Genomic DNA, 13,863 nt, shown 5'->3' with positions numbered 1-13,863 from the left:
AGGAGGATGAAGAATAACCCAGAATGAAGGACACTAAAGAAACAACAATGCAATGTGTTACTGTGAACAAAAATCCTTTTCCTAAAAAAAGAACAATGATGGGACAATTGGTGAACTGGTCCATTTAGACTGAAGTACATCATTGTTAATTTCCTGATTTCAATGGCTATACAGTAATGCAGGACAAAATCCTTTTTGTAGGACATATACATGAATGTATTTGGAGGTGATAAAGCATCAGGCTACAACTCTCAAACGGTTCAAGAAAAAAAATTCTCTGTACTGACAATTTTTCTATAAGTTTGTGATTATTTCAAACATTTAAAAAATAAACATCAAGCATAATGAGAGCACATTAACAGGGTTACTAATTTAGTCTAGATAGCAGGAAAGGCTTCTCTAAGTGACTTAATAAAGCCGAGCCCTAAAGAAGTAGGATTCATAAAAGGTTAAATAGAAGAATGTCCCAATAGAGAGAATGGGTAGGCCCTGCAAAAATGCAGTTGGGGTTGAAGACTATTCTCATGGGGCTACTGTGCACCACTGTGTGATTCTTCTCTAAAAACCATTCACTGACTCTGAATAGAAGGAACAGGGACAGAAAACTTGAGGACACATGGAGGGACAGGGAAGGAATTTGCTCGGCATGAACAGAGGACAAGGGGTAAAAGGGGATCAAGATGGAATAGCTCAGACTTCCAACCATGGGGTCCAAGCTGGGTAGGAAGATAAGTGAAGAAAACCCAATGGACTAGGAGAATGTCAAGCGATTAAAAGGTTGACCATCTCAAAGAAGCATAAAACCTAGTTACATGAGAATAAGGGAATAATATGAAAAATGGGCAATTATGATTAAAGAAGAAAACATTTCAATTAAAAATTGTGACCAGCAGTAAAATCAGTTCACTTTGGGATTTCTTTTTTCTATTTTCTGAGATTTCTTTTACACTTTTGAATTTTGAATTTTTTCTGCAACATATTTTTAATTTCCAAGAGACCTGTATAACTTCAAATGTTTTCTGAAGCTTCTGTTTTTGTTTCTTGCTTCATGGATTTAGTATTTTTCCTTAGGTCTCTGTTGTACTTTTTTCCCCCCTTCCTACATTATCTCTGTTTCTTCAGAGACCCATTCACCTATTCATTTTGTTTTCTTTCCTGTTGAAGATATTCCTCAAATATCTAGTGATCCTTAGTTCTCTGTTTGTATTTACAAGTGAGGCACTAAAAAACTGATTGGAAGCCCTGTGTACACACATAGAGCTTGCCAACTGGTGGGCTTCACTGATCAGCCAAGGACTGGGGTATTTCACCAAAGGACTCCCTCAAACGTCTATATACTAGGTCTTCTTTCTCGGGTCTTGCAGTCATTCCAGAGAGGAATATCTCAAGTTCCTTCTTTCTTGGAAAGTGTACAAATAGGTATGACATTCTCAGAACCAAGTGGGATTAAGAAGACCTCACCCATCAGTACGTAGGCTTCCTTCCATTTCATGCCTGTTTTCAGTTCAGCAGGTCTTCTTCTACTGCCCCTGGTGTTCCCAACTTTAGAGCCTCCTTAATTAAATATTTCCACAGCATGAAAGGTATCTCCCAACTTTTTCTGCAAACTTTCATGTCCCTTTACTGTCACTCTGATGACACATACCATCTTCTACAATATCTGGCTCCTCAAATTTCTGTATCTTTCCAGAATTTTGAGTCATAAATTGGCTGTCATTGGAACTCTCCTCTGCAGGCAATTTATATTCAGGTTTTTCATCTCTGCTAATTCCTCTTTCCCTCCCATCTTCCAAAATTTGTCCAATTTCAGTTGTCCCCTCTGTCGAAAGGGTTTATACCTTCTTTATTTTTATTCCTTTATTGGCATCTTAGAAGAGTTTTAGGAGGGAGCAAACAAATGTTAAATCTACTTTAACTGAAATTTCAATCTTTATACATTTTAAAGCAGATAAACTTGATGAAAATATCACAGTCATCCTTAATTCTATATTTGATATGAAGAAACAATACTTTGTAAGGTAAATCATTTTCTTAGTAATGATGCTTAAAAGATATAAATAATATTCTTCTCCTAAATACAAGTGTTACTTCGTATAATTAAAGATTTTTTAAAGATATTTCTTATAAAGTACACTGTATCGTATGTTAATAAGCATTGTTAAAACACACATATTATTCTCCCCCCCAAAATTGTGAAAAACAAAGAACATGAAAATAATCGTACATCTTACCTATATGTTTGAAATGTTATTTTAATATCAAATAGAAATGCCTTTACCATTAGCTATCCTGTACATATTTATGAATATAAATCTTATTATGAAGAATCCCAGAAAAAAAATTGAATATGTATCTTTTTTTTTACCATTCAATAAATTTTATTATTTATTTATTATTTTAGAGGCAGGGTCTCGCTCTGTCACCTGGGCTAGAGCATAGTGACACGATCTTGGCTCACTGCAGCGTCAACCTCCTAGGCTCGTGTGTATCTTAAGAGAGAACAAATATTAAGCCAATAAGATTAATTTTCAAAAGTGAAAACCTAACTCAAGCTGTAAATATTAAGTTAGTAAGAGTAATTAAAAGGAATTATTTTCCATTAACCAATTTTTCATTAAGAATAAAGAAAGAATGCAACTCCAGCTGGAGAATTCAGGCTCTAACCTTTGCTAGTACTTATTTATAATGGTGTAACATATTTGAAAAATATTGAAATTAATCCAGAGCTCATTTACCCGCAATGTGTAAGGTATTCTTCAAAGACCACAGGTGCAGTTCAGTCAAGCAGAAAGACATCTGATGGCAGAAGGAATCTCTGTCCTGTTTAAAAAATAATTAAAAAGAGGTGCCAATTAATTATCTTCTATTGCCAATAAAACCAAGATACCTTAGAAATAGTAAAAAGAATCATTCGCCACAACTGTTATTTGAAATATGGCCCATTAGAATAAACATGCTCTAGTGTATCCTTGGTTAACCATCCAGAAATAAACTCTAGAAAGAGGAAAAATACACTTCTTTTCCTGGATTTAGTATGTCATCACATTGAGAAATGTGGTAAGAAGAATATATATAGTATTTGGGTTTTCAATAGCATATGTTTGGTTAAGGCTCTGAGTATATTTAGAATTATTTAGTATTTAAGCATTTTTTTAAGTTTTATTTTAAGGAAAGGAAACATCTGTTGGTAGTTATTAAGTACGAGCACATTTTGTGGTGCATTTTTGGTATATAAAGCAAATATTTACAATATCCTACATACAAACAGGCTAACTAAAGTGGAATTTGCAAGGTAAATGGTATATAGTTACTATTATAAGAAACATAATTACTTAAAAGTAAACTCTGAAACCACATTAGCATTCAACTTAGTATGTTAATCTGCATGTCATGATGGATCCAGATATTTTATTCTATGGGGTTTTTTTTTTGAAAAAACAAAATGGTAATAATATACATCCTGTCTTCCCCCTAGCAGGGGCTAGGGATGGACACTATGAATACTTTTTTTTTTTTAATCAAGTACTACCTCATCGATTTAGACTGATTGGGAGAAGGCTAGCCTGCATTAGAAAAAAGGTCAACATTTTACAAAAGTTTGAAAGGAATTTATATAATTTTCAAATGTTTGCTTGGAAATACATATAGTACTATACTGTATTTATGTTATACTACATATTAGAAATATATACAATAATTTAAACTATGGACATTTTATTTATAGAATCATGAAAGAAATGTTCTTTCCAGTAAACTTCCGAATGACAGAGTTTGAAAAATATTTTAAGACATATTTTAATGGAGGAAAAATCCTTCAGCTTCTTTAACATTAGGAGTGACTAAAAATATTTCCCATAGTATCCATATGGGTGATAATCTAAAATAATTTCAGACATAGTACAAACTTCCTCGGCCCGCCCTTCATCCTTACATTTATTTGACCTCAATGCACTTACAATCAAGAAACAGATGCATGTTGAACTAATGAGATATAGTATGCTACGGACTGAAATGGCAGAGTGAAAAATGTGGCAGCACACAAGAGGGGCCCAATCCTGCCTGAACAGCTGGGCTGTGAGAAAGCTCAGAGAAGTTGTGAAATGTTAGTGGGTCCTCAAAGAAGGATAAGATTTCACCAGATGATGATGATGATGATGATGATGACGACGACGACGACAATGATGATGATGATGATGGAGAAAAAGATGAGGAAGAAAATGATGGTGATAACAACAGATAACACTTACTTGTTCCAAACATTTTACATGTATTAACTCTCTTAATCCTCATAGCTACTCTTTGAGGTAATACCATCAGCATTCCTGTAATGAGGAAACTTAGGCACAGAGTGGTCACATAGCTAGCAGGTGGTGGAGGCAGGCTTTGGATCTACACAGACTAGCTCCGGAGTCTGTTTGCAACCACAGTACTCTACCGTATTGGGGTAGGCAGAGTTGTGGGAGGGAGTATATACAGATGTTTGAGTAAAAAGATGGCATGACCCGGCCGGGCGCGGTGGCTCATGCCTGTAATCCCAGTACTTTGGGAGGCCGAGGCGGGCGGATCACAAGGTCAGGAGATAGAGACCATCCTGGCTAACACGGTGAAACCCCGTCTCTACTAAAAATACAAAAAATTAGCCGGGCGTGGTGGCGGGCGCCTGTAGTCCCACCTACTCGGGAGGCTGAGGCAGGAGAATGGCGTGAACGCGGGAGGCGGAGCTTGCAGTGAGCCGAGATCGCGCCACTGCACTCCAGCCTGGGCGACAGAGCGAGACTCCGTCTTAAAAAAAAAAAAAAAAAAAAGATGGCATGACCCAAGTATGACAGCAGATTAAAGTGCACAGTGGATAGTGATAGGTGAAGTAGGAAAGGGTAAGGAGGAAACAGGCTACAATAGCAAATTTTGGGTTGATCTGAATTTACTTTCTTCCGTGCATTAAATGCCTTTAAAGCTAAGAGATGAAATAAGGAACCCCTCAATCCCCAGATCTGCCCTGCTGTGCCTAGATGCTGGCTGCCATTGTATACAGGTATGGAGTTGGAAAGCTAGTGGAATGCATTACTAAGAGAAAGAATGCAGTTCATTATCAGCAAGCAGTAGAGAAAAAGGGATATTAAACTAGTTACTAATTTTTCAGTTCAACTGAGTATTATCTTTCAGCGTTATCACTTTGGAAGTGACTCTAGTAAGCCTACTATTACTCAAAATGTTTCCAATGCAGTGTTCTTTGGAATTGCTTTCAGTTAGTTTTATGAGGCTTATTTTAGAATTGTCATCTTACAGTTAAGTTTTTTTCTTAACTAAAATACTTACTGTATTAGAATAAGTAAACTGCAGCCTTTTCATATGGAAATGTGAGGACTGGAATGTTTGTTTTAAAATACCAGTTAGTGAATTAAATATTTATTTTGCATCTATTTAGCTTAATGTGTGCATTCTAGAATCTGCCTGCCTCTTTTCTTATTCTAATTTCTCAGCTTAGTAGCTAACTTGGACTAATTACCTAACTTCTCTATTTCTAAGAGTCCCCAGCTATAAAATGGGTATAATAAAGTACCTACATCAGGACTGCTTTCAAGGTACACTTACTCAATTACCTTAACACTGCAGTTGCTGCTTGCTATTACTCAGTATATCCATCACTATGCAAACTTGTATGGAAAAAAATAAAATAATAAATATGATCTCTGACCTTATATGGTAATCTCACAGTATGAAATAAGTAAGTACTAAGCACAACAGGAGGTTTATGAAGGAAAAACATCCAGATGTGGAGAAGTTACTACACAAGAGAAGGTATTTGAATTAGGACATGCAAATGGGTTAATATTCCATTGCAAGTAAGAAAGAAAAGAGATGGTAAAACAGGTGTATACTTCCTCTGACACTGAGCATCAAAAGTCACCAACTTCTAGACTATACTAGAAAAATAAAAATCATATTACTCAATTTAGTTTTTATTCAGATACCAGTAATACTAATTTATGACAATCTGCATAAGACAAGGCTGAAGTTTAGTTGTTTGTTGCTATATAAAAATGTCTTATCATGTAAATTAAATACAGATAAAATTTTATAGATGAAACCAAAAGACTGCACCTTTACTTACATATCAAAAGAAGACAACACTTGAAATTCTGTATTTCAGTTTAAGTCAATTTAGTAATAATTTGTCAAAACTTCCTCCTGATAACAGAACTGGAGAGTGTAGTGTAGTTTCCACTATAGTCTACACTGACTATTTCTACGAGGCAGAAAAACACCTTTTACTTGAAAAACTGATAGGTCCACTCCCCCTATCTTCACTAAGTTTGAAAGTCCTAAATTAATCAAAAATTACAGTGTTTCAAGGAGAATAAGCAAAATGAGATCTGTGAAGAGCTTCAAAGCCAAGAGTCAAACCATTAATTCTCTACATTTGAACATGAGAAATCCTGAGCATAGTACAGTATAGAGTCTATGACCTGGACTTGTCTTCCAGCTCAGCACCAAACGATCCATATCTAGGACCAATGGTGGTGGGAGGACTGAGAAAAATGTACAAGGTATTTCTCAAAATGCTCTGATGTACAAACAACACTGCTCTAGTTTCCCATTAAAAAGCACAGGACAAAAGAAGGAGAGAGACATTCTTCTCCTACTTTAAAAATGACCCTTTTGTGGCCCCACAGGGAATCTATCATAAAAGGATGGGGAAGCAGGCCAGGCGCAGTGGCTCACACCTGTAATCCCAGCACTTTGGGAGGCTGAGGCAGGCGGATCACTTGAGACCAAGAGTTCGAGACCAGCCTGGCCTTCATGGCAAAACCCCATCTCTACTAAAAATACAAACATTAGCTGGGCATGGTGGCATGCACCTGTAATCCCAGCTACTTGGGAGGCTGAGGCAGGAGAATCTCTGGAACCCAGGAGGCGAAGGTTGCAGTGAGTCAAGATCACGCCACTGCACTCCAGCCTAGGTGACAGAGTGAGACTCCATCTCAAAAAAAAAAAAAATAAAAAGAATGGAGAAGTGGCTGCAGGAAGTGGTGTGCAGCAGAAAGTAAGCAGGAATGGTGAATGTGGTGGTATACAGACAAAGCAGAATCTGTATCCAGCAAAAGCAGACATGGGTGGTCAAGGAGTGCCCTGTATCATCTGAAGAAACAGCAGCAATAATTAGCAAGTATTGGGTACATCAATGAGAAGAAAATGGCCAATGTCTATTAGTAGATAACTGGACTGGTTTGTGAACAAAATGTCACAACTCTTGTGGATTCCCCAAGATCTGTGTGATTAAGGAGGGGGCTTTGCAAGTGGTCATGCATTAACAGGGGAGCGGGGGGAAGATAGTCAAATGTGGGTTATTCATCCTTCTTTTTTCCTTAACTTCAACTATCTGCCAAGAAAACCAGGTAAAACTAAAGAAAATTAATGGAGTAAATAAAACAAGTTTGTAAAAATCTTTAATAATAACTAGATGGGCAAGGTGGGAGAGGACCAAATCAACATCCTTTTTAGTCTTCAAGCATTATATGTCATGCAGGTTTTTTGAAAGACACAAGTTTTTTAAAGAGCTCTAAACATCTTGAATCTTACTCAAGTGTGCCACCAGTTAAAAAGAATGCTGGTAATTTCCTGGTTTGAAAAATCCGCCTGGAGGAAGTAGTCAAGACTGAGCTTGTATTATTCAAATATTGTATTCGTGCATAAATAGTTGTTTTGAAGGAGGGAAGAAAAGAATGTCAGAAGAATGCTGGATTCTGCATTTTCAGAAGGGGGTGCAGGCAGGGATTAAAAAGGTAGTGAAATAGTCAGGGGGCATCTACCAAAGTAAGCTGAGCAATGCTGCCCCACTCGGTGCCCTTGTACATTTCCCTGAGCAATAAAACCCAATGCACATGGCATAGAACTGTAATAAAAGTAGCTGTACTGGGAGAAATTAATGAAAGAATGAAAGAATATAATATATAGCAAGTTGTCCAACTATTAAATATTGAATCAGAAAAAGAATTATCCAAATGAAAATAGTAGAATGAAAAACCCAAACAAAAAATCACCCATAATGTAACTTCATTTATTTTTAAACACCTTTCTAACTTTTACAATTTCCTCTTTAATTACATAAGGCATTGATGACAGTCTCAGAAGGCCGTTTTGAATCCAAGCTTCCTACATGAGACAATAAACAGCATGATTTAAATTGAGCTTCACATACATTTAGAATGACTGCTCTTTTTTATACAGGGGACAATCTATGATTGCCCAAATTTTGAGGACAGAGATGTAAGAATTCTAGAAAGCCCCTTTTCACTTTATACTTACATCCTTAAAAAATTTCAATTTTTAATACCTTCACTCCAATTTGGGTTACACTAGAGTAAATTAATATTTATTTGTCTTAAGAATAATTTTACCGTATAGACTAAATTTTGAGAAAGTAACATGCAAAATAGAAATAGTTTCACTACTATACTGTTGATAATCTCCTTTTGAAAAATAAATGTTTTAGAAGTAGAGATTACTTGCCACTGAATAAATCTGCAAAATACCTGTACTCTGCCCGGGTAAAGTATGCTATGCAGTTCCCCGGTTTCTTAAGTCAGCTATTTTGGCAGCCATGGGAAGGACAGGAAGCTTGAGGGCAAAGAAAACCCAAATGTGAAACATGATAGCAAAGAAAGAATTAAGAAATAGAAGACATTGCTGTAGTTATAATAAGGATAAATGATAGCATGGCATCCATAAGACATTTAACATGGAGGTATATTAGCAGAAGACTGCAAAGAACCTAAGGTAAATAAGGAGACCTCAAGCTTGGACTAACCTATTGTACCCAAAGAATGGAGTACTAGAAACAATGGCTCATTTGTACCTCACAGGGCCTTATGAGATCTAAATACCAATTAAATATCACAATTTGAGCACTTTATGTATATGTTTACTGAGTCACAGATACAAAGTTTTATAGAATGGGCCTCTACTATCAAACACCATATAATCAGGGTAGCAGATAAAATAATCACAAAAACAATACGAAGTGTGTAGTAAGTGCTAATATGGTAACATACACAAAGGGCTAGGGGGGTTCAAAGGGCATTTGAGGATTGTCAGATTTTGCTAGAGGGAAATAGATAAAAAGGAGGGAACAATACCCAAAAGAATAAATTAGAAAGATGCAAGGCTTATTTGAGGAATAATAAGCAATCTGGTTTGATGCACAGGTAGAAGAGATAAATCAGAGCCATAATAAGGTAGTCTTTGCCAAGCTCAGGAATTAGGACTTTGTATTTGCTAGGTAGCTAATTAGGAACAATGAAGTTTCTGATCTGGGAAGGTATTTTTAAAAAGAATAATTAATAGATCAGAATTATTGTTGCAAGATTAACTGGTGGGTAAAATATTGGAGGAGTGAAGGAAAGTTTGATACGAGTGACCTGTTAGAAAGGTATTAAAGGAACAGATAACACTAATATTCAGTAACAAGGACCTGAATTGGGGTGGTGGCAGCTGGAATATAACAAAAGAAAGGGTTGTAAGTGATCTTTTAAAGAAAGAATCGACAGCATATGGGCACTGATGATTTGTAAGAGACAGTGTAAGGGAGTAAGAGAGAAGAATCTGGAGTGACCATGAATGGATGGGGATCTGGTTACTGCTCATATAGTGACCCTTGCCTTGACCATGCCGTCACTGAACAGGCATGCCTGCATCATCATGTGCCCAGTAAATGGGTACCAGTGCATTCCATCTGTTCACAATGACTGCCTCAACTACTGAACCCACACACATCAATGTTCCTAGCTACTAACCTGGCTACGTGGTCTCCTGTTTTACTTCTGCCTTGCCCCTCAGTTTGTAACTCTGGCTCTTCTTCTTAAACTGTGATTCAACTTCTTCATCCTGTCAAAGGACCCATGAATACTGTTCTTCTTGGCCACACCAAGTTCCCAGGAACCCCTTACCCAGACTTGTTCCCACCTAGTTGATCCTAGTTTCAAGGGCAGGACTTGGATTGAAACACACATAGAAACAGGTTAGTCTAGAAGAAGAGCAAGTTTTGTTAATAAGTTGAATTTTAGACTCAGTGGGAGATAAAGGTACAAGGAAATGCTCTGGGTAGATATGTCTAGCTGGTAGCTAGAAATACAGAAGAGAGGCCTGGACTACATAAAAACTACTTTGGAATTTTCTAAATAGAGAGTAAAGCCATTGAGTAAGATCACAGAAGAAAAATAAAGTCAAAGATAGATAGTCTGGTAATTCTCCAATAAAGAGTTAATTTAAAAGACAGACTAAGATAATATAGTGTCAAGAAAGCCTTGAAAGAGAAAATGGTGTGTGTGTGTGTGTGTGTGTGTGTGTGTAAAGTGGTTGTACAGTGATCAAACTTGTTGGTTCTGAATTTTAATGCAGAGATGACCTCAATATGATTTAATGAGAAGTAATGTTTTATCAAGTACATAGAGGTTAAGTCTGCTAAAGGTTTGGTTCTACTGTTCTGAATGCTGGGCTGTAAGCCAAAAATGCCTTCATTCTAATCCTGCTATGACAAACTTACTCCAAATCATTTAACTTCTGCCTCAATTTCCCCACCTGCAAAAACAGGGATAATGATATTGACCTACATTTGTAACGGTGTTGTAAGGATTAACTAGTGTGTATAATGCTTTGAAGATTAAAAGTGCTGAGCATTATTAGCGAGTATTACATAACTAATTGTCTATAATACTAAAAATGTTATCCTTTAAGTTTAGGCAAATAGCAGTTATCAAATAAATGTTCTAGCTCCCTTAGTGACATTTAGCTTCTAATGTTAACATTAAATTTATTATTGAATGTGTATCTAGATCTATTTTACAACTGTCATCTCATGGCATATAAAGTTCTAAATCAGTTCAGAAGCCTAGGACACTTTTTCAACCTAAATATTAAATGTAAGTATTCAGGACATATTTATTTGAAAATGAGCACCCACTGCAAGTATTCAATAAATACCAAAGGTAGTATTTTTAATTATAAAATTTCAGATTTAACAAATAACACTAAGCAACTAAATAGAAGCAAAATGCAAAAGCACAAAGCATTATGTTCAAAATACTATCTAAGTCCCTATTTTTAAAACAAGCTTTAGAACCTAAAAGTGTGCAAAAAATGAAGAGAGAAAGCCAGGTGCAGAGGCTTACATCTATAATCCAAGGACTTTAGGAGGCCGAGGTAGAAGGATTGCTCTAAGTCAGGAGTTCAAGATCAGCCTGGGCAACATAGTCAGACCCTGTCTCTACAAAAAATAAATAAAACTTAGGCAAGTGTGGTGGCACCTGCCTGTTCTCCTAGCTACTCAGGAGGCTGACAGAGGAGGATGGCTCAAGACCAGGAGTTGGAGAGTGCAATGAGCTATGGTCCTGCCACTGCACTCCAGCCTAGATGACAGAGCAAGACCAAGTTTCAAAAAAACAAAAAACTTTTAAATGCATTAGGCCTCTGTCTGGTCCTTTGTTTGTTTCTTTCTTTTTTGGAGATGGAGTTTCACTCTTGTCAGCCAGGCGGGAGTGCAGCGGCGCGATCTCAGCTCACTGCAACTTCCACCTCCCGGATTCAAGCAATTCTCCTGCCTCAGTCTCCCAAGTATCTGGGATTACAGGCGTGAGCCACCACATAAGGTTAATTTTGTATTTTTAATAGAGACAGCATTTCACCACGTTGGCCAGGCTGGTCTCGAACTCCTGACCTCAGGTAATCCACTGGCCTCAGCTTCCCAAAGTGCTGGGATTCCAGGTGTGAGCCACCGTGCCTGACTGGTCTTTTGTTTCTTCTCAGGTTTTAAAATTACAATAGCAACACATACTTATTGTTTTTTAAAAAATGCAAACATACATAAGTATTTGATGTAAAAATTAATGTGTTCTCCTCCAAGCTGCCCTCCTCACTCTGAAGGAAGCCATTGCACAGTGTGGCATGTGGCCTTCCAGACTTTCTAAATGTACTTACAACACGTGCACACCCATACTGACTTGTTCATTTTGTGTTTTTATAAAGATAAAATTTTACTATATATACAACTTGCTTTGTTCACTGAACACCACATCATGGATACTCTGTTAGCATAAACAGATAGATCTACCTGATGTTTTAATAGCCACAATATGTTCAATTGAATAGTGACCATAATTGACTTATCCATTCTCTTAATAAATAACCATCTGTTTCTAATTTTTACCTTACAAATAATATAACCATGAAAATATACATACACACTTTACATTTTGATAGATATTGCCAAATTAGCCTCCAAAATGATTGGTAAATTTACATTTCCACCCAAAACATGACTGTACTTTTTCCTATATCCTCAACAGCATGCAGCATTATCCAAGTTTTAAGTTGTTGCCAACCTGGTAGGTGAAAATTTATCTTGTAATTTTAAGTTTCATTTTTCCATTCATTAATGAAACCAAACATCTTTTCATGGATTTTTAAAACAATTTGTTCCCTCTATAAATTACCTGTTCCTATATTTTGCTCATCTTTCTATTAAGTTCTTTATCCCTATGTGTGTATGAATAATATTAATCCTTTGTTATGAAGTTTGTGCATGTTTAGTCATTTAAAATTTTTTTCACTAACATATATGAAGAAAATAAGAGAATGTAGAATCTGATTTAAAAAAAAAAAAACTGGGCATAACATAAAAAGCTCTTTAAACTCAATTAAGCTAGTGCTGTGCAAAGTGCCAAAGAGATTTAGACCCCAGCCAGACTGTGGTTCTTCACAGCTGCTAACCACTGGTCAGATGATGCTATTTCAACATGAAGCAAAAGGTGACAGATTTCTATGTTCCAAGATAATCTGTGCACCGTTCTTACTAAAAGAGGTTAGAACAAATTCTATGCCTCGAAAGAAAAGTAGGAATCCTTTCACTTTCATCAAAGAATTGTGGCAAAAATCTTTTAAAATCTTTTGTTTTAGTTAAATTTGGAAAATTTTTCTCTAGGGCATTGTTCAAATGGTTTAATTCACTTAGTTAAATAGATCTTGTCAATTTAACATTTTCCGTATTATAAGCAGTTTTGACATTTAGACAATTTATCAATGGCTTCTTCATTGTGGTCTGCTTCCTCTTCTTTCTACTCATTACATGCAACAAATTAAATTTCACTAATATTTAAAGATCGGTGCTGACCTTTGCATAGTCATTTTCTAGGTTCCTATTAATACAAACATCTTGTTTGCTAATGCTCATTTTAAATATTTTGCTGCACACAATTTTCCATTATCCCAAAGAGACTTGTATCTAGTTGAAGTGCATTTTTTCCATGACCTCAAAAAATAATTGCAATAGTTTATATCAGGCACTGGGGGGAGGTATGCCTGCATAAGCAAATAATCATCATCATCATCATCACCTCTCACCACCTCCACTCAACACAGATACCTACTTTTCTGATCTTCAAAAATATGAACTTCATTCTTTTTAGGATGTACCTCAACCACAACAATAAAAGGACAAGGAAAACAGAAATGTTAGCAATGTAACAATGATAATTAATTCTAGATTAAAACTCTATAAATATAATTTTATGCCACACTTGAATAAATTGAAAAAACGTAACTTTGAAGAGAAAATAAACTGAATTTCAGGAATAACTCCTAAATAGCTAAAATAAAGGCAAGAGAACACTGAAATGCTCTTATCTAAACCAATGCTTAAATACCAAAATAATTTGTCAATTCAGGGTTATTGTTTTGAAAAGGTTAGAAATCAAAGACTGCTATGAAGTGAGCTCAAATGAAAAAAAAAAAAAAAAACAGAAATCCTTTATCTACAAATAGAAAAGATAGTGGAAAATTTTGGAGTGGCCCGCAGCTATACCACCTCCA

General features: G+C 36.1%; 1 protein-coding gene across 10 annotated transcripts in view; it reads right to left on the bottom strand.

Annotated features, from left to right (window-relative positions):
• Positions 1 to 13,863, bottom strand: part of WDPCP (WD repeat containing planar cell polarity effector) — a 730,102-nt gene that overhangs the window by 383,548 nt on the left and 332,691 nt on the right. For all 10 annotated transcript variants that reach the window (XM_055107901.1, XM_003830886.6, XM_034953245.3 and 7 more), the window contains one exon: positions 2,736 to 2,820. In XM_055107901.1, the coding sequence (XP_054963876.1) occupies positions 2,736 to 2,820 (85 nt within the window). The remainder of the gene's footprint in view (positions 1 to 2,735; positions 2,821 to 13,863) is intronic.

This window comes from Pan paniscus, chromosome 12 (assembly GCF_029289425.2).
Source record: "Pan paniscus chromosome 12, NHGRI_mPanPan1-v2.0_pri, whole genome shotgun sequence".
NCBI classification, from domain to species: Eukaryota; Metazoa; Chordata; class Mammalia; order Primates; family Hominidae; genus Pan; species Pan paniscus.
The sequence above is the reverse complement of the archived record's forward strand: the minus strand, read 5'-3'. Positions and strand labels throughout refer to the sequence as shown.